Source organism: Dendrobates tinctorius, unplaced genomic scaffold (assembly GCF_039654945.1).
Source record: "Dendrobates tinctorius isolate UK_male_01 unplaced genomic scaffold, ASM3965494v1 ptg000293l, whole genome shotgun sequence".
Taxonomy (NCBI): domain Eukaryota; kingdom Metazoa; phylum Chordata; class Amphibia; order Anura; family Dendrobatidae; genus Dendrobates; species Dendrobates tinctorius.
This window is the reverse complement of record NW_027361960.1, coordinates 25,791,776-25,813,810: the sequence shown is the minus strand read 5'-3', so window position 1 is coordinate 25,813,810 and position 22,035 is coordinate 25,791,776. Positions and strand designations below refer to the sequence as shown.

General features: G+C 47.8%; 1 protein-coding gene across 1 annotated transcript in view; it reads left to right on the top strand.

Annotated features, from left to right (window-relative positions):
- The first annotated feature begins 13,971 nt into the window (after nt 1-13,971).
- Nucleotides 13,972-22,035, top strand: part of SFT2D1 (SFT2 domain containing 1) — a 75,757-nt gene continuing 67,693 nt past the window's right edge. Inside the window, exon 1 of the mRNA XM_073560202.1 lies at nt 13,972-14,050. Within this exon, the coding sequence (XP_073416303.1) occupies nt 14,033-14,050 (18 nt within the window). The 5' untranslated portion in view covers nt 13,972-14,032. The remainder of the gene's footprint in view (nt 14,051-22,035) is intronic.

The window sequence follows — 22,035 nt, the reverse complement described above, 5'->3', positions numbered from 1 at the left end:
TTGATCCAGCTGCACTGAAGACCCTTTCCGATAGCCACTTGCAGCTGGGCAAGCGAGCTCCTGTAAGGCATATTGGGCCAATTCAGGCCAGGTGTCCAGTTTAGCGGCCCAATAGTCAAAGGGGAATGACCTGTGTGGGAGAACATCGATATGGGAGGAAAAGTAGTTTGTAACCATAGTTGACAACTGCTGTCTCCTGTCACTTTCCATCGATGCAGTATTACCAGTTGTGTGAGCGGTATTTGAAAAATCAGTCTACAACATTGTCATGAAACCCCTGTCTCCAACGCCACTTCTGCTGTGTGCACCACGAACACCTCTGCCAAGCTGCCCCCGGCCCGTACGGCTCGTGTGAGAACCATCACCGCTGCTGTGTGCTGGGAATGCCTCAAGCAACCGATTTACCAGAGTTGCTTGTTTATTAGCCAATATTAGGTCAAGGTTCTCCTGTGGCATGATGTTTTGTAATTTGCCTTTATAGCGTGGATCCAGGATGCTGGCCAACCAGTAGTCGTCATCGTTCATCATTTTGGCAATGCGGGGGTCCCTTTTTAGGATCCGCAAGGCATAATCTGACATGTGGGCCAATGTTCCCGGTGTCAATGATGCACTGCGAGTGCTGGGTGGAGGAGCACTTTCTGGCAAATCCACATCCCTCCAGTCACGCACAAACCCTGTACCAGACCTTGCCATGCCAACATTTTCACTTGCCCCACGAGATGCATCCTCCTCCCCTAAGTAATCATCCCCATCATCCTCCTCCCCCTCCTCTTCTTCCTCCACCTCGTCCAGGAGAGGTCCCTGAGCAGACAATGGCTGAATGTCATCAAGGATTCTCTCCTCCTCTTCCTCCTCATCAACATTGGCTGCAGACGCCTGCTCCTTAAGGTGCGTCAAAGTTTGCATGAGCAGACGCATAAGTGGGATGCTCATGCTTAGGATGGCGTCGTCTGCGCTTACCAGCCGTGTGCATTCCTCAAAACACTGAAGGACTTTACAAAGGTCTTTCAGCTTCGACCACTGGACGCCTGTCAACTCCATGTCTGCTCTCAAAGTGCCTGGCCGTGTATCCTCCCACAAATGCATTATGGCCTGCCTCTGCTCGCACAGCCGCTCCACCATGTGCAGGGTGGAGTTCCACCTTGTTGCAATGTCGATAATGAGGCGGTGGTTGGGAAGGTGGAGCAATCGCTGCAGCTTCTGCATACGAACGGAGTGTACAGGCGACCGGCGGATGTGCGCGCACAGTCTTCGCACCTTCTGGAGCAGGGCTGTTAACTCCGGATAATTTTTGAGGAAGCACTGCACCACCAGGTTCAAGGTGTGAGCCAAGCAAGGTATGTGGCTGAGTTTTGAAAGGGCTATGGCTGCCACAAAATTATGCCCGTTATCACTAACTACCTTGCCTGCCTCAAGATGTACACTGCCCAGCCATGACTCAGTTTGTCGCTTCAAGTACTCGGCCAGCACCTCGGCGGTGTGTCTGTCGCCCAAACACATCATCTGCAACACAGCCTGCTGACGCTTTCCACTAGCTGCTCGATAGGGGGACACATTGTGTGCAACAGTGGCAGCTGCAGATGGAGTGCTCGTACGACTGCGCTCTGTGGACGAGCTTTCGCTTCTGGAGGAGGAGGAGGAGGGTCGAACGCCTACAGCCAACTGTTTCCTATACCGTGGGCTAGGCAGCACTGTCCCACCACCGCTGTCCCCTGTGGACCCTGCATCCACCACATTAACCCAGTGCGCAGTGATGGACACGTAACGGCCCTGGCCATGCCGACTGGACCATGCATCAGTTGTGAGGTGCACCTTTCCGCTCACTGACTGCTTGAGTGCATGGACAATGCGGTCTTTCACATGATGGTGGAGGGCTGGGATGGCTTTGCGAGAGAAGAAGTGGCGACTGGGTAGGTCATAGCGTGGTACTGCATAGGCCATGAGTTCGCGGAAAGCTGTGCTTTCCACCAACCGAAAGGGCATCATCTCAAACGAGATTAGTTTGGCAATGTGGGCGTTCAAACCCAGTGTACGCGGATGAGAGACTGAGTACTTTCTTGACCTACTCATAGTGTCTGGGAGGGTGAGCTGGACTTGAGAGCTGCATATGGTGGAAGTAGCGGTGGACAGGGCGGACTGAGAGAGGGTTGATGATGGTGATGGAGTTGGTGTTCTTTCTGACGGCCTAGAATCAGTCTTTCGTTGATATAACAGTGGGATTCCCTGACTGCTGTGGCCCTGCAACGACACCTCAACATTTGCTGCTGTGCTAACCGGTGGGCTTACAGTGGGGGAAACAATGTAGCATTGCTGACTACCTTCGTTGTGATCAGTTGCACATGTGGCACTTGAGGTTTGGTGTTGTGTCCATGCTTGCAAGTGCATGCTGGTTAAATGTCTAAGCATGCAACTGGTATTCAAATTTTTCAGATTTTTCCCTCGGCTAAAGGTCTTTGCGCACTTCTTACAGATAACCTTGGCCTGATCATGAGGATTTTGTTCATAAAAGTGCCACACTGCACTCTTCCTACTTTGGCAGACATTTTGCGGCCTAGCACGCTGTGATCTTTTGACCCTCTGGACAAGCTGTCCAGCAACTCTTTTGATGTTTGGAACCTGTCTTTGGAGTGCTCCGGGCCTGCCAGATAACAGCTGTTGCGATGTCGATGTCTGCTGTGGATGCTCCTCATCTGAGCTATTGGAAGCAGCACCCTCTTCCCCCAATGGATGCCAATCTGGGTCAACAACTGGGTCATCCATCACCTCCTCTTCTATGTCATGTGCACCTTTCTCTGTGTCACCGTGTATGGTGGTATAGTGTGCGGGAAGGGGCACCTGAGTCTCATCAGGGTCAAAATCTGGCTCTGTACACTGCGAGGACAATGTAGTGCTCTGAGTGAATGTACCAGCAGAATCATCCATCAGCGGCTGTGCATCAGTGCACTCCATGTCAGATTCATCTTGGCCTGGGTAATTCACCATTTGACTTGATAATCCAGGCATGGTATGTGAAAACAGCTCCATGGAGTAATCAGTAGTATGGCCTGCGTCATCCTTCAATCTTGGTTGGGGTGAAGGACACAAGGAAAGGTGTGGTTCATGAACATGAGCCTCCAATGACGACTCAGTGCTTTTACTTTTTACAACTGAAGAAGAGGAGGCGATAGAGCTGGAGGCTGAGTCAGCAATGTAAGACAAAACTTTTTCCTGATGCTCTGCCTTTAAAAGCGGTTTGCCAACTCCTAGAAAACTAAGCGTTCGAGGCCTTATGTAGACAGACGATGACGCAGGGTCAGCACCTCCTGCATTCGGTCCTATTTTGCTCTTGCCACTACCATCAGATCCACCACCAACACCATCATTACCAGCTGCCAACCCCCGCCCAATTCCACGGCCTCTTCCACCAGCCTTCCTCATTTTTGGTAGAAATGTAGACAAAATCCAACAAACTATATAGTAATGTAAAACAAGGTACAAGGTGTCTATAGGACAGGGGAGATTTAGAATTTCTGCACACACTTGTGGACAGTGGACACTTTTGGATTGTGTGAGGCCCACTGATATCTGAGCGCTATGTGACAGGCTCGATGGCACAGCTGCCTGTGACCAAAGTGACGAGAGGATAATGGAGATTTTGAATCTCTGCGCACACTTTTGGACACTGGACACTTGTGGATTGTGTGAGGCCCACTGATATCTGAGCGCTATGTGACACGCTCGATGGCACAGCTGCCTGTGACCAAAGTGACGAGAGGATAATGGAGATTTTGAATCTCTGCGCAAACTTTTGGACACTGGACACTTGTGGATTGTGTGAGGCCCACTGATATCTGAGCGCTATGTGACACGCTCGATGGCACAGCTGCCTGTGACCAAAGTGACGAGAGGATAATGGAGATTTTGAATCTCTGCGCACACTTTTGGACACTGGACACTTGTGGATTGTGTGAGGCCCACTGATATCTGAGCGCTATGTGACACGCTCGATGGCACAGCTGCCTGTGACCAAAGTGACGAGAGGATAATGGAGATTTTGAATCTCTGCGCACACTTTTGGACACTTGTGGATTGTGTGAGGCCCACTGATATCTGAGCGCTATGTGACACGCTCGATGGCACAGCTGCCTGTGACCAAAGTGACGAGAGGATAATGGAGATTTTGAATCTCTGCGCACACTTTTGGACACTGGACACTTGTGGATTGTGTGAGGCCCACTGATATCTGAGCGCTATGTGACACGCTCGATGGCACAGCTGCCTGTGACCAAAGTGATGAGAGGATAATGGAGATTTTGAATCTCTGCGCACACTTTTGGACACTGGACACTTGTGGATTGTGTGAGGCCCACTGATATCTGAGCGCTATGTGACACGCTCGATGGCACAGCTGCCTGTGACCAAAGTGACGAGAGGATAATGGAGATTTTGAATCTCTGCGCACACTTTTGGACACTGGACACTTGTGGATTGTGTGAGGCCCACTGATATCTGAGCGCTATGTGACAGGCTCGATGGCACAGCTGCCTGTGACCAAAGTGACGAGAGGATAATGGAGATTTTGAATCTCTGCGCACACTTTTGGACACTTGTGGATTGTGTGAGGCCCACTGATATCTGAGCGCTATGTGACACGCTCGATGGCACAGCTGCCTGTGACCAAAGTGACGAGAGGATAATGGAGATTTTGAATCTCTGCGCACACTTTTGGACACTGGACACTTGTGGATTGTGTGAGGCCCACTGATATCTGAGCGCTATGTGACACGCTCGATGGCACAGCTGCCTGTGACCAAAGTGACGAGAGGATAATGGAGATTTTGAATCTCTGCGCACACTTTTGGACACTGGACACTTGGGGATTGTGTGAGGCCCACTGATATCTGAGCGCTATGTGACAGGCTCGATGGCACAGCTGCCTGTGACCAAAGTGACGAGAGGATAATGGAGATTTTGAATCTCTGCGCACACTTTTGGACACTGGACACTTGTGGATTGTGTGAGGCCCACTAATATCTGAGCGCTATGTGACACACTCGATGGCACAGCTGCCTGTGACCAAAGTGACGAGAGGATAATGGAGATTTTGAATCTCTGCGCACACTTTTGGACACTGGACACTTGTGGATTGTGTGAGGCCCACTGATATCTGAGCGCTATGTGACACGCTCGATGGCACAGCTGCCTGTGACCAAAGTGACGAGAGGATAATGGAGATTTTGAATCTCTGCGCACACTTTTGGACACTGGACACTTGTGGATTGTGTGAGGCCCACTGATATCTGAGCGCTATGTGACACGCTCGATGGCACAGCTGTGACAAAAGTGACTAGAGGATAAGGGAGATTGGATTGCTTTTAAAAAAGCAGTTTGTGGAGCAGTGGGTAAACAGCAATGCCAGCGTGTCAGGAAGCCTTAAAAGGCAGCCCAACAACCAACACCACTGATACACCACTATATAGCCTCCCCTTGCACTGCACACACAGTGACTTGTGTGTTGTGCAGGCCAAATCGCTAGCAGCAGAAGCAGTTTTTTTGTCTTCTTCCCTGCCTAACGTTCTCCCTACAGAATCAGCAGCAACCTCTCCCTATACTAAGATCGGCAGAAGTAAGATGGCGGTCGGCGTGCACGCCCTTTTATACCCCCTGTGACGCCCACCAAAGCAAGCCAATCACTTGCATGCCCTTCTGAAAGATGGTGGTGACCCGTGCCTAGGTCATCACGTTGCCCACAGTGTCCGTGGATCCTGATTGGCTGAAAAAGAGCGCAAAACAAACTTTTGAAACGCGACTTTGGCGCGTAAGTCGCCGACCTCGTGGCCGACCTCATCCTAGGGTCGGGTTTCATTTCATGAAACCCGACTTTGCCAAAAGTCGGCGACTTTTGAATTTTTTCGACCCGTTTCGCTCAACTCTAACCATTATATATGCTGCTTCATTTCCACAGACTTAACAAATTGCAATTCCAGGGAAGAGAAATCCCTTTCTAGAAGAGAATACCTACTAAGTGGTATGACATATCTATCTGTATGACTCTATGCTTCTTGTATCACTCTATGCTTATTCTAATGTTTCTTGTTTGATTCTTTGCTTCTTCTATGCTTCTTTTACAATGTCTCAGATGCTCTATGCTAAAACACTTAACTCTTCTCAACTACAAATCTCTCTTGCTCTCAAGCTTCTGACAGTACATTTTGATCGCTGAATTGATGCTTTGATGAGATATGTATATAATCAAGCAAGTGATGTTAAGGCACTTGCCATGGTTTTATCTTGTTGCATTGTATATGTGTATATAAATCACCCACATGTATGTGTATTAAATAAACATGTTACACTACTGGATATACTTATGTTAAGTTTTATCTTTGTTTCATTTTTTAGCAACTGTCGTGAAAAGGGCCTATTTCGCCGAAACGCGTTGACATTCAAAGGTTGGTCTTATGTATTGAGCTTTAATGAAAGTAATCTTGTTTGCATTCAAAAGGAGTGTGCAATTGATATTTATTGTACATGCACTACCTGAGCAACTTCTGTGGGCTCTAGGCACCGCTACTGAGAGCAATGACAAAATGCAAAAGTGACTAAAACAACAGCCAAAAAAATAAGAACAGAGAAATGGTCTGTGGTCCTCCCCTGCAGAACCATTCCTTTATAGAGATTATCTTGGAAATTGCCTATCATTTCTACCTGCAGTCTATTCCATTTGCCCAGCAGCAGGAGAAATTGATTCACAATCACTATTGCTTTATAACTGAACAGGTTGATTTCACAGAAGTGTGATTGACTTGGAGTAACATTTTATTGTTTAAGTGATCCCTTTATTTTTTTGAGCAGTGTATGTTCTGATGCTGCATTCATTTACTGTGTCACGCCGGCACCGCCTGTCAGGTCGGTATTGGCGCCGCCTGTCAGGTCGGGGCCGGCGTCACCTGTCATGCCGGGTCCCGCTCCCTCTGCTCCTGCTCCCAGGGTCCCCTCTCGGCTCCCCGCTCACCACTCCGGCCGCCGCGCAGCACCCCGGCCTCCCATCCTACAGCCCGGGGGATCCAGCACGAGGGTTCCTCCTCCTCCCCTGCTCCAGGCATGCGCCTTAGGCCACGGGCGCGCGCTCTTCCCCTCACTTAACCTCTTCTACACCACCCCGGTGGAGCGATCACCAATCAAGCTCCAGCACGGGGTATATCAGGCGGCTCCTCCCTCATGGAGGTGCTTGATTATCGTGTGCCTTCCTGTACGGTACTCTGGCCCCAGCTAGTCGCTCCTGACTCTAGTCGCTCCTGACTCTGGTCGCTCCTGACCCTCTGCCTTGTTATCTCATCCGCACCTGAGCCGCCGTTCTTGGTACCAGCTGTTGCGGTATTCGACTCCTTCAGGCCTGCTCCTAACGGTCCCTGTATAGGGGTCGGCACCACCTGGCCAGCTCGCCCCAGGGATCCCGGTACCGCGACCCAGAGGGTCCACTCTTGCTACCCATTACAGTATTGTCACGTGCCCCGTCCTGTGTGACACGGCCAAGACCGGTAACTAATACAACAGGGCACGGCACGTGTAATTGTCCAGTGTGACACGGCACGCAGGCTGGTGACTAATACAACAAGACACAGGGGAAAGGGATAAACAGTCACAACGGTGGGCCCTGCGATAGGGAACGGGGGACGTGGAGACCTCCTGCACTCCCCTGAGTCAGTGTCCCTAACACTCCTAACGTTCCCTATACAGGCTCCTAACCTGTCGCCGATCAGGATACCTGTCACCCTAGCACACCCTACACCTATTCCTTACTAGGGAGCTGGGTGGTGCAGGCACTGGCCCCACCGCTGTACTAACACCAACATGAGGAAAAGTGACAAACAGGGAAACACTTAGCTTTGCTCTGATGCACTTGCTCCTGGCAACAAAGCCCAACACCTGAGTGCATCTTCCTCCCACCGTGTCCAACACCTGGGTGCAGCATTAAGGCAACAGCATGCAGCACCCGAGTGCCGCCTTGGAGCAACAAAGTCCAGCACCTGAGTGCAGCTGTTCAGCAACAGTGTCCAGCACCTGAGTGCAACTGTCCAGCAACAGAGTCCAGCACCTGAGTGCAGCTTCCAGCAACAGAGTCCAGCAACTGAGCGCAGCTCTACACCATAGCTGCCACTCCACCAAGCTTTGCAAGAATTCTTCACTGACACCATAGCTGCCACTCCACCATGCTTTAGACGAACTCCTCGCTGACACCATAGCTGCCACTCCAGGACTCTGACTGAGCTGCCCTGGACTCTCCACAGCTCCTTCCTTCACCCAGGATGGTTGGAAAAAACCCACAATATCACCAACGTCAGTGAGCACAACTGACACACCTTTATTGAGTAAACACACCTGTTAGTGATTCCCATGCAATTACACTAACCACCACCGGGAGCAAAACTATCTCTAAAAACACCAGTGCAATGACCATACTGGCCACCGGGGGCAAAACTATCTCTAAGCACAAAGCTTAGAGAGGAAAAAAAAGGTTACCAGTGCTTTATCTGACATGATCCAGCATGGATCATGACAAGTATAACCAGGCCATGGACCCCGCTGGTGCCTCGGCAGCCACTCAAAAAGAATTACTCTTTTTGCGGGAGAACCAAACCCGGATTATGGCTTTTATGAAGTCCATGGACACTCGGTTATCCGCCATTCAAACCTCCGATCCAGGGAGCGCCCCTCTGCTGACGGGACTCCAGCAGAAGCTCGTGCAGCAAAGTGATACACAGTCCCATATTCTTAATAACATGGCGTCCGTTGATGACCGTTTGCAGTCCCTGCAGTCTTCTGCAGCGGCCTCTGCCCCGCCCCACAACCCTGCACCTCACCCACCGCCACATTTGGGGAAGCCTCCAAGGTATAGCGGGGATCCCAAATTGTGCTGGGGGTTTCTCAATCAGTGCCACCTACATTTCGAGCTGCTGCCCCAGCAGTACCCATCTGATAGGGCTAAGGTGGCAATTATCTTGTCCCATGTCGAGGGGGAGGCCTTGGCATGGGTGAACCCCCTGTGGGAACAGGATGATCCAGTGGTATCCAGCATACAATACTTCCTGGACACCTTTCGCCGGGTATTTGACGAGCCTGGGCGTCTGGCCTCCACCACGGATCCCTTTTCAATCTCCGACAGGGAACTCTTACCATGGGACAGCACGCTATTCGCTTCCGGACACTGGCCTCAGAGCTGGGGTGGAATAATGAGGCATTGGTAGGGGCCTTTTGGAGGGGGCTTTTGGGGAGAATCAAGGACAAGCTTGCTGGTCGGGACACCCCCACCTCTTTAGAGGACCTTATATCCCTGGCTACTCGGATTGACTTGCGGTTCCAGGAACGCTCCCGCGAGACAGTCAGGGAGAGAGGCCTGTCTAGGTTTAACCCAGTCCCTAGCCCTCGTTCGACCAAGCCTGCCAGGAGTTCTACTCCGCAGCACATGCAGGTGGATCGTGTTAAGCTATCGGAGCTGCGGCACAGGGAAAGATTAGAGCAAGGTTTATGCCTCTATTGTGGTGGAACCAACCACTTTCTGCGTTTCTGTCCGGAGAGGCCGGGAAACTCCTCCGCCTAGGCCAGGTAAGAGAGGCCTCCCTAGGTGACTCTGTTCCCTCTCTACCCTTACTATCTCAGCATTAATTCTTCTAGGTCGGGAGCGTAGATCTGTGGAGGCGTATGTGGACTCGGGTGCAGCGGGCAACTTCATTCGGATGGAAGAGGTGGACAAATTCCGGATTCCTGTTGTCACCCTTGAAGAGCTGCGTGTGATCACCTCGGTGGATAGCAAGCTGTTACCTGTCCCCGTCACCACGGTCACTCTCGAGCTGGAGATGCAAATCGGAGCCCTACACCGGGAGAGAATTGCTTTTTATGTTTTGCCTAATTTGTCTCACGCCTTGCTCCTTGGCCTGCCCTGGCTCAGGTTGCATGAGCCAGTCCTTGCTTGGCGCTCTGGGGAAGTCCTTTGCTGGGGTCACTCTTGCCAAGAACGTTGTCTGCTGCCTGTTACCAGGTACCAGTCTGCACCAAATACCCCTTTCTGGGCTTCTCGTGGCCTACCATTCATTTGCGGATGTCTTCGACAAGAGCTAATCGCCCAATCGAGCTAATTCCTGGAGCTACCCCTCCCAGGAGGAGAATATACCCGTTATCGCCTGCAGAAACCTCAGCCATGACGGAGTACATCCGGGAGAACTTGGCCAGGGGCTTTATCTGGAAGTCGTCTTCTCCAGCAGGGGCCGGGTTTTTCTTTGTTCGGAAGAAGAATGGATCCCTTCGACCTTGCATTGACTACCGAGGCTTAAATAACATCACGGTCAAGAATAGGTATCCTTTACCACTTATCCCCGAACTGTTTGACCACCTGCATGGGGCCCGGATCTTTACTAAACTGGATCTATGGGGGGCCTACAATTTGGTCCGAATACGTGCCGGAGATGAGTGGAAGACCGCCTTCAACACGTGGGATGGCCATTACGAATATTTGGTCATGCCCTTTGGACTTTGTAACGCCCCAGCAGTCTTCCAAGAATTTGTTAACGACGTCTTCCGGGATCTTCTGTACTCGTGCCTCGTGGTATATTTAGATGACATCCTCATCTTTTCACCAGACCTGTCCTCTCACAGGAGGAGTGTTCGCCTGGTCTTGCAACGTCTGTGGTAGAATCGACTTTATGTCAAGATAGAGAAATGCCTGTTTGAACAGACCTCCCTACCCTTCTTGAGGTATATTATCACGGACTCGGGGTTGCGAATGGACCCACAGAAATTGTCTGCGGTGCTCAAATGGCCGCGACCTGTCAGAGTGAAAGCCATTCAACGATTCTTGCGCTTCGCAAATTATTATAAGCAATTCGTCCCGCACTTCTCCACTTTAACCAAGCCTATTATTGCCCTTACCCGGAAGGGAGCAAGACCGAACATCTGGTCCTCAGAAGCTGAAGACGCGTTTCACGCCCTGAAGCGCGCCTTTGCCTCGGCTCCGGTTTTGCATGGGCCAGAGGTCATCAAGCCCTTCGTCTTGGAGGTAGACGCATCTTCTACAGGGGCTGGGGCAATTCTTTCCCAAAAAATATCTGCAGGGTGCTTGGCTCCGTGCAGGTTCTTCTCCAAGTCATTTTCACCCGCAGAATGTAAATACACGATTGGGGATCGAGAGTTGCTGGCCATAAAGATGGCCCTGGAGGAGTGGCGTTATCTTCTGGAAGGGGCAGTCCATCCCTTCACAATATTCACTGACCACAAAAACCTGGCCTACCTCCAGTCGGCTCAAAGACTCAACTCCAGACAAGCCAGGTGGTCATTATTTTTCTCTCGCTTTGACTTCGAGCTCCACTTCCGATCCAGTGACAAAAATACCAAAGCAGATTCACTCTCCCGGTCCCTGCAGTCACTCGAAGTGGAGGAGGCACCATCGCATGTTATCGACCCTGCCCGGTTTATCACAGTAGCTCCTGTGAGTCTTCATTCCGTGCCGCCTGGCAAGACCCTCGTCCTGCAAGGCAAAAGGGTAGAAGTACTACACTGGGTCACTCCTCCAAGATCGCTGGACATGTTGGCATCAAGAAGACCCTTGCTCTGGTTTCCCATTATTACTGGTGGCCTTCTCTACGCCAAGATGTGGTAGACTTCATGGCCTCCTGCTCAATTTGCACCAGGAACAAGGTACCTAGAAGCTTGTCCTCCGGCCTTCTTCAGCCATTGCCTGTTCCCGAAGCTCCTTGGCAACATCTCGCCATGGATTTTGTTGCCGATTTACCCCGCTCTTCCAGATGCATGACTATTCTGGTAGTAGTTGATCGGTTTTCCACAATGGCCCATTTTGTTTCGTTACCTGGCTTACCCTCGGTCCCTGCATTGGCTAAAATCTTCATTCATCAGATTTTCAGATTACATGGGCTTCCTCAGCGGATCATGTCTGACCGCGGGGTACAGTTTACCTCCCGCTTCTGGAGCGCACTCTGTAAACTCTTGGGCATATCTCTGGATTTCTCTTCCACTTATCACCCACTGACCAACGGGCAAGTCGAACGGGTCAACCAAGTCTTGACCTCCTACCTGCGGAACTTCTCTAACGCCCATCAAGACAATTGGGTCGATCTTCTTCCGTGGGCAGAGTTCGCCCATAACAATCATTCCAATGAATCCACCACCAAGTCTCCATTTTTTGTGGTCTCCGGTCAGAACCCAGGGGTACCTCTTCCAGTATCTTCATCCTCTGGCGTACCCGCCGCCGATGCCCTTTCCCAAGAGTTTTCCCAAGTCTGGAGGAAGACCAAGGAGGCTCTCATACAAGTCGCAGTCCAGATGAAAGGACATGCCGACAAGAGGCAGAGGGCTCTCCCACCATTTCGCCCAGGAGACAAAGTCTGGCTGTCGACCAAGCACATCCGCTTGAAAATCCCTTCTTATAAGTTGGGTCCCCGGTACATCGGTCCCTTTGAGATTCTTGGACGCATCAACAATACGGCCTATAAATTGAGCCTGCCTGCTTCACTCCGGGTCCATAACGCCTTCCATGTCTCGCTCCCTGAAACCGGTCATCCTCAATCAGTTCTGCCCTGCGCCTCCTGTTGTTCCTCAGCCAGTAAGGGCCGATGACGTCTTTGAAGTAAGAAATATTTTGGCCATGAAAAAGGTTAGGGGAAAGACCTTTTTTCTCATAGATTGGAGAGGGTTCGGTCCTGAGGAGAAGTCTTGGGAACCGCGAGAGAATGTCGATTCTCCACGCATCATGGACAGATTCTTGGCCAATCTCAGAAGGAGGAGACGTAAAGGGGGGTACTGTCACGCCGGCACCGCCTGTCAGGTCGGTATCAGTGCCGCCTGTCAGGTCGGGGCCGGCGTCACCTGTCATGCCGGGTCCCGCTCCCTCTGCTCCTGCTCCCAAGGTCCCACCTCGGCTCCCCGCTCCGGCCGCCGCGCAGCACCCCCGGCCTCCCGTCCTGCAGCCCGGGGGATCCAGCATGAGGGTTCCTCCTCATCCCCTGCTCCTGTTCCAGGCATGCGCCTTAGGCCATGGGCGTGCGCTCTTCCCCTCACTTAACCCCTTCTGCACCACCCCGGTGGAGCGATCACCAATCAAGATCCAGCACGGGGTATATCAGGTGGCTCCTCCCTCATGGAGGCGTCTGATTATCATGTGCCTTCCTGTACGGTACTCTGGCCCCGTCTAGTCGCTCCTGACTCTGGTCGCTTCTGACTCTAGTCGCTCCTGACTCTAGTCACTCCTGACTCTGGTCGCTCTGCCTTGTCTCATCCGCATCTGAGCCGCCCCTCTTGGTACCAGCTGTCACGATATTCGACTCCTTCAGGCCTGCTCCTAACAGTCCATGTATAGGGGTCAGCACCACCTGGCCAGCTCACCCCAGGGATCCCGATACCGCGACCAAGAGGGTCCACTCTTGCTACCCATTACATACTGATGGTGGGTCTAGTGTTGCACTCATGTGCTGTCAGTGGTTCTGATCTTGTACATATTTAGCAATCAATAACATGCTTGATGGTTGTGTTAAAACTTTAAAGTCCCAAAGCTTAAATATCTAACATTATGTAGCAGATCAGGCGAGCTTCTGCTCCAAAAACACAGTTTAAGTTACCGTGTGTTTACACTGATTTTTTTCCGAGCAGAAACTTTCAAAATCCTCAAAACTTTGCTATATTTAAATGTACGGTGGTTCTGATGATTTATTCATGTAAGTACTCCTTTAAAAAATTTTATGTCCCTTGGGCTTGGTTCAGCATGGCAATGTGGCCCTTGGGCCAAAAAATGTTGTGCACCCCTGCTTTAACAGATGGGTACAATTTTTCCATGTGTGTATTTGCAGAACTTCATTACTTTTTCCGGTTATATATTACGTATTTTTAAAAGCATGAATGTAGTTCACCCTGCAGCTTTAGTGCTTGAGGCTGGTGCGCTTATATTAGGCTTAATACGGTGTTTCCTCCTCATGCTACAAAAGAGTAGGAAGGGCTAGATGATCAATGCACTCAATAAAAGCATAATAAGGAAGCACTGGGAGCCGACATGGACGATACTACACAGGTGAGGTCTTTACATTTTCATTCAATGAGTAATGATTACAACATATTTATTTCTAGGTTGCTGAATGAGAACTGTAATCAGATTTTCTTCAATTTTAGTGAATAAAAACGCTATTAATACAAGGCACTAAACCTGAAATGTACCCTTCTTTTAGCTTGCTCGTATACAGCAACAGTATTATGAACAGATTAATATCCGACATTTTTTCTAAAGTGTGTGTGAACTTAGAGAGCTGATTCAGGGAAGAACACAAATGTCTTGGGTGTGCCAGGCGCACAAATGTGTAGGTGTGTCTGTAAAACCCAAGCTTCACTCCCAGATACTTATGTATCAATAGAAAGGAGCATTTGCTCATTTAAAAGAACTTTAAACACAAAAATGCTGAAATAACTAAAAATGGTATTTCAGCAATTCTTCAAATTAATCTCTTGTCTATATCCTTTTTTGTCTCGTACTAATAGAAAAAAAAGTATTACTATCATTAACTACTAATAGAATATATTACTATGTATTATTATTGTTACTATTATTTACTAATCCTGAGGATTAGACAGAGTAAATTTAGACAGTCTAAGGCTGGGTTCAGAAAAGCATACAGTATTTCATGGTCCTTATACATACCACAGTGCCCGGACTGACCGAGGGTCTCCTGACCAGAACTTTCAGTCTCATAGACACATATGAGGCTCAAAGGTTGGTTGTGGTCTGTCTGGTCATTGTGGTCCGTATATGCTGAATCCAGCCCAATCTAGGTTCACAATCAATTTCTGCCAGACATTTGTGGTAACATAGGGGCTTCAGTCTGAAGACCTGAAAAACCGTATTTGGACGGAACCGCTGATGAAGCCATTCACTATAAAGATGGAAACTGAGATCACTTTGTTTTCTTCCTGCCCTCCATTTTGGCAGCGTCAGTCTTTTAGGCAGGCACAAACTGTGATATACTGCACCCATCTGCCTAAAAAGACAGACACTTCTGTTATGGAAGCCAGAGTACAAAATGACCTGATCCGCTTCATTGACGTATTGCAGAAATGTCAACACAGCTTTAAAAAGCAACCAACTTTATTCTAAATGGCTCATGATGGGTAAATCTGGTACACTTTTCTTAGACTGGAATACACGCTGCCAACCAATCAGAGGCCAGCAGTTGATATAAGATTGCCAGACATTGGCGTCCCATGGCAGTGATGTCCTGCATCGTCACAGCAGGCACGCCGACATCAGCTGCCGGCCTCTGATTAGCAAGAAGCGTGTATTGCAGCGCAGAGAGCCGGAGAGTCCCTGCGCTGCAATATACTTAAGCTGAACGTGTGTCTTCAGGGCCCCCTCCCACATGGGCTCGATAGAGAACGCCGTACATCTAGGGAGTGGAGGACGTTGAGGAAAATGTTTTATTTATTTTTTGTCTGTTCTTTATGCAGAATAGTGAACATATATACCAGAAAGGGGCCCAGGAACGCAGACATATATGCCAGGAAGGGGCCAAGGATAGGGAACATATATACAAGGATGTGCCAAGACTGGGAGACATATATACTAGGATCAGGGACATATATACCAGGATGGGCCAAGGATTGAAGACATATACACCAGGATGGGTGACATATAAACCAGGACGGGCCCTGAAAGGGAGCCATATATACCAGGAAGGGGCCATGTATAAACCAGGATGGGAGATATATAGTGGGTGAAATAAGTATTTGATCCCTTGTTGATTTTGTAAGTTTAACCTCTGACAAAGACATGAACAGTCTATAATTTTAAGGGTAGGTTAATTTTAACATTGAGAAATGGAATATCAAAAATAAAATCCAGAAAATCATATTGTTTAAATTTTATAAATTTATTTGCATTTTGCAGTGAGAAATAAGTATTTGATACCCTACCAACCATTAGGGTATTTGATACCCTACCAACTAACTGGCTCCTACAGACCAGTTAGATGCTCCTAATCAACTCGTTACCGGCATCAAAGACAGCTATCTTACATAGTCACCTTTATAAAAGACTCTTGTCTACAGACTCAATTAATCAGTCAGACTCTAACCACTACAACATGGGCAAGACCAAACAGTTTTATAAGGATGTCAGGGACAAGATCACAGACCTGCACAAAGCTGGAATGGGATACAAAACCATAAGTAAAACGCTGGGTCAGAAGGAGATAACTGTTGGTGCAATAGTAAGAAGATGGAAGATATACAAAATGACTGTCAATTGACATCGATCTGGGGCACCATGCAAAATCTCACCTCGTGGGGTATCCTTGATCATGAGGAAGGTGAGAGATCAACCTAAAACTACATGGGGGGGAACTTGTTAATAAGCTCAAGAAGACACATGCACAGGTCTGTCTGAAGTTTGCCAATGAACACCTGGATGATTTTGTGAGTGATTGGGAGAAGGTGCTGTGGTCAGATGAGACAACATTGAGGTCTTTGGCATTAAGCCAACTTGTCGTGTTTGGAGGAAGAGAAATGCTGCCTATGACCCAAAGAACACAGTCCCCACTGTCAAGCATGGAGGTGGAAACATAATGTCTTGGTGGTATTTCTCTGCTAAGGGCACAGGACTACTTCACTGCATCAATGTGAGAATTGATGGAGCCATGTAAGTAAAATCCTGAGTGACAACCTCCTGCGCTCCACCAGGACATTAAAAATGGGCCATGGCTGGGTCTTCCAGCAAAACAATAATAATAAAGTAACTTGGCACTCAACTGAATTGTCCTTTTTAAGTGAAGTTTTTATTTATGTGCAGTCCTACAAAAAGACGTTTCAGCCTAAACTTGGCCTTCGTCAGTCCGACTGCTATCTATTTAGTATGAACAAACGTATGTCCACGGGCAAAATAATTTTTTGTAAGTTCCTGCTTCCAAATATGGTGTAGGCATATAGCAGGCTTCCAGCTACCCTTAAGGCGTGCTGTGGTGGTAATTCAATTAGATGCAATATATTCCATAGGAAATGAGGAGAGGTTCCCGCTGGATTGCTGAAGCAATTTGCCTGTGGAAGATGTCTGTACTGAGACCGGTGTGAAAATATACCTGTAGAAAATGTCTGTACTGAGACGGGTAGCAAAAGGCCCGTATGGGGCATATAATAGTAACTTGCAGGTATGCAGGTGAGACCAGCAGCCTAAGGCTAATATGGGGCTTATAGAAGTAGGTTGCAAGTGTGCAGGGCTGAACGCGGTATCACACCGGTCTCAGTACAGACATCTTCCACAGGCAAATTGCTTCAGCAATCCAGCGGGAACCTCTCCTCATTTCCTTATGGAATATATTGTATCTAATTGAATTACCAGCACAGCATGCCTTAAGGGTAGCTGGAAGCCTGCTATATGCCTACACCATATTTGGAAGAAGGAACTTACAAAAAATTATTTTGCTCGTGGACATACGTTTGTTCATACTATTTAGACAGCAGTCGGACTGACGAAGGCCAAGTGTAGGCCGAAACGTCTTTTTGTAGGACAGCACATAAATAAAAACTTCACTTAAAAAGGACAATTCAGTTGAGTGCCAAGTTACTTTATTATTATTCATTTGGGTCTGGGTAACCTACTTGTGCACCTTGTGGTAGTGCCACGCTATACTTGTTCCAGCAAAACAATGACCCAAAACATACAGCCAAGACAACAAAGGAGTGGCTCAAAAAGAACCACAATAAGGTCATGGCGTGGCCTAGCCAGTTTCCAGACTTTAATCCCTTAGAAAACATATGGAGGGAGTTGAAACTCCGAATTGCCAAGCGACAGCCTGAAAATCTTAATGATTTAGAGATGATCTGCAAAGAGGAGTGGACCAAAATTCCTCCTGACATGTGGGCAAACCTCATCATCAACTACTAAAAACGTCTGACTGCTGTGCTTGCCAACAAGGGTTTTGACACCAAGTATTAAGTCTTGTTTGCCAGAAGGATCAAATACTTATTTCTCACTGCAAAACGCAAATAAATGATGTAAGGTAGCGTTTATTAGTAGTGTTGGGGACACTCGCTTGGCAGCCGATTAATATGGTCAGGCACGGGTTTTCCACAAAAATAGTCATAGTAACATAATAACATAGAAAGTAAGGCCGAAAAAAGACATTAGTCCATCCAGTTCAGCCTATAAAATTTTGTCAGAATAAATCCCCAGATCTACGTCCTTCTAAAAAACCTAACAATAACTGTAAGATACAATATTGTTACGCTCCAGGAAGACATCCAGGCCTCTCTTGAACCCTTCGACTGAGTTCGCCATCACCACCTCCTCAGCCAGGGAATTCCAGATTCTCACTGCCCTAACAGTAAAGAATCCTCTTCTATGTTGGTGGAAAAACCTTTTCTCCTCTAGAGAATGCCCCCTTGTGACCGTCACCATCCTTGGTATAAACAGATCCTCAGAGAGATATTTGTATTGTCCCCTTATATACTTGTACATGGTTATTAGATCGCCCCTCAGTCATCTTTTTTCTAGACTAAATAATCCTAATTTTGCTAATCTCTCTGAGTATTGTAGTTCCCCGATCCCCTTCATTAATTTTGTTGCCCTCCTTTGTACCTGCTCTAGTTCCATTATATCCTTCCCGAGCACCGGTGCCCAAAACTGTACACAGTACTCCATGTGCGGTCTAACCAGAGATTTGTACAGAGGCAGTATAATGCTCTCATCATGTGTGTCCAGACCTCTTTTAATGCACCCCATGATCCTGTTTGCCTTGGCAGCTGCTGCCTGGCACTGGCTGCTCCAGGTAAGTTTATCATTAACTAGGATCCCCAACTCCATCTCCATGTCAGATTTACCCAGTGGTTTACCGTTCAGTGTGTAATGGTAATATTGATTCCTTCTTCCCATGTGTATAACCTTACATTTATCATTGTTAAACTGCATCTGCCACCTTTCGGCCCAAGTTCCCAACTTATCCAGATCCATCTTTAGCAGAATACTATCTTCTCTTGTATTGACTGCTTTACGGTTCGGTTTATTATGCCGTCATAAACCGCTGAGGAACATGTTACACATCACATGCTTATTACATAGTCCATAACATTCTTCACAATATGGCTTAAACTTGCAGTTCCTAAACCCATCGGACCTCTCTGTCCGGTTACTGGGGGTTACCTCTTTAAGAGCTCCTGCTCCGCACGCTGACTCCTGTCAGTACACTCTCTCTCAGGGAAGCTGCCGAACTGGGATCATCATCTTGGACTACGCCTTGCTCACCAGGCCACCTGACAGTCCAGATCCACAGATGGACGGTAGCTCCCCCAATGCAGTGCCGTCACTGACTCTGCAAACACTCACGCCTCACCAGGTCCAAGGTCACAGCACGTGCTTCAGGGATCCGATCCTTCTAGCAGAATCTCCCAACACTGACCCTCCAAGACTTTGCACCCTGAACCACTCAGGTACACACTCCCTCTCCCTGTGACCAGACCTCAGGCACCTTATATGGTCCATAACCACACCCACGAGTGAGGTATGGATCTCATGATGATGACCTCACTAAAGGTCCTATTTCACACAGCCAGCCATACACATACAGGCTTTACCCTGGGCATTCTGACACACGCCCCTGGGTGGGTTTGTAGGTGAGTGGTCCCACCCATTTCACCAAGTCACCTGAAAGCCGCCCCATATAAGACAAAAAAAACATTAGCAGTAGATCTGCTAATCACAACATGATTCGGCTTCCATTACAGGGCACCCACTCCTGTGATACATATCAACCCTGCCGGTCACCATTTTCCCTATTACAATGAAAGTACGCCTGCATGCATGTCCTATACAGCGCCCCCTAGCTGTCGCAGGGGTCACTGCATCATAATGTATATAATTTATACAATGTGATTTTCTGGATTTTATTTTTGATATTCTCTCAATGTTAAAAATAAGCTACACTTAAAATTATAGACTGTTCATGTCTTTGCCAGTGGGAAAACTTACAAAATCAGCAAGAGATCAAATACTATTTCCCCCACTGTATATACGAGGATAGGGGACATACAGTATATACCAAAAAGGGGGCCATGCATACCAGGATGAGACACGTATACCAGGAAGGGAGACATATATACCTGGATGGGGAACATATATGTCAGAAAGGGGCACAGGACAGCAGACATACAGTTGTGCTCAGAAGTTTACATACCCCGGTAGAAATTTTGCTTTCTTGGCCTTTTTTAGAGAGAATATGAATGATAACACCAAAACTTTTTCTCCACTCATGTTTAGTGGTTGGGTGAAGCCATTTACTGTCAAACTACAGTGTTTTCTCTTTTTAAATCATAATGACTACCCAAAACAGCCAAATGACCCTGATCAAAAGTTTACATACCCTGGTGTTTTTGGCCTGATAACATGCACAAAAGTTGACACAAATGGTTTTGAATGGCTACTAAAGGTGACATCCTCACCTGTGACCTGTTTGCTTGTAATCAGTTTGTGTGCATAAAAGCTGAGTATCTGGGATCCAGACAGACTTTTGCATCTTTCATCTAGCCACTGATGTTTCTGGATTGTGAGTCATGGGGAAAGCAAAAGAATTGTCAACAGATCTATGGGAAAAGGTAGTTGAACTGTATATAACAGGAAAGGGATACAAAAAGATATCCAAGGAATTGATAATGGCAGTCAGCAGCATTCAAACTGTGATTCACAAATGGAAAATCAGGGGCTCTAGGCTCTATAAAAACAAAACCATGATCAGGTAGACCAACAAAAATTTCGTCCACAACTGCCAGGAAAATTGTCTGGGATGCAAAGAAAAACCCACAAATAATATCAGCTGAAATACTGGACTCTCTAAAAACTATCGCTGTGGCTGTTTCAAGATGCACAATAAGGTGGCACTTGAAGAAAAATGGTGTCATGGGGCAGTAGTGGGAAAACAGAGGATGTGGAACCCAGGCCCCTGAACTGCCCCTCAGGCTAAGGAGATGCCCTGACTCGTATGCATGGCCCCCTTTTTGGTATATACTGTATGTCCCCCATCCTGGTATATACAGTGGGGGAAATAAGTATTTGACCACTTGCTGATTTTGTAAGTTTGCCCACTGACAAATACATGAACAGTCTATAATTTTAAGGGTAGGTTAATTTTAACATTGAGAGATAGAATATCAATAATAAAATCCAAATAATCACATTGTATAAATTATATAAATTTATTTGCGTGTTGCAGTGAGAAATAAGTATTTGATCCCTCTTGCAAACAAGACTTAATACTTAATCCAGATAAAAATCAGTAGCGCTTATGTGCAAAAACAGTATTTCAGCAGCAAACACTTAGGCTGTGTGCACACGCTGCGGATTTTGCTGCGGTTCCGCAGCGGTTTTGGCCGCTGCGGACCCGCAGCAGTTTCTGCTGCGGTGTACAGTACCATGATTCCCTATGGGAATCAAAAACCGCAGTGCAGACGGTGCGGAATTTTCCGCGCGGATTATCTGCGGTTTTCAATCCGCAGAAAGAATTGACATGTCAATTCTTTCTGCGGATTCCCCTGCGGTTTGCCATCTCCTCTATTGAGGAGATGAAAAACCGCAGAGCAATCCGCAGGTAAAACCGCAGGTCTTTTGACCTGCGGTTTCACCTGCGGATTTTACAAAATCCGTGCGGATGAATCCGCACATAATCCGCAGCGTGTGCACACAGCCTTAGACACTTGTCACACAGTATCAGAAAGGGTTTAGATAAATCACACAAAAGAAAAGCGTGTGCTTAAAATACTTGTATAAAAAGAAAACAGGAGGGAGAAGGTTATCATAATAAAACAATATGTAACCAATTAATTTTATTCCTCACTTGAGAACCAATATGTTTATTTTGATTTTCAAGCGCTGTACCCAATCAGATAATCCAGTATTAGTGGGGTAATCTCGTGTTAGTAAAATACGGTCTCAGGCATCAAAAACACAGGCTTGCTATTTGAGTGATACTGCCAATAAACAGCGGTTACTTATTTCAAAGAACGCCGTTCATAATCCCATAGTCCAGT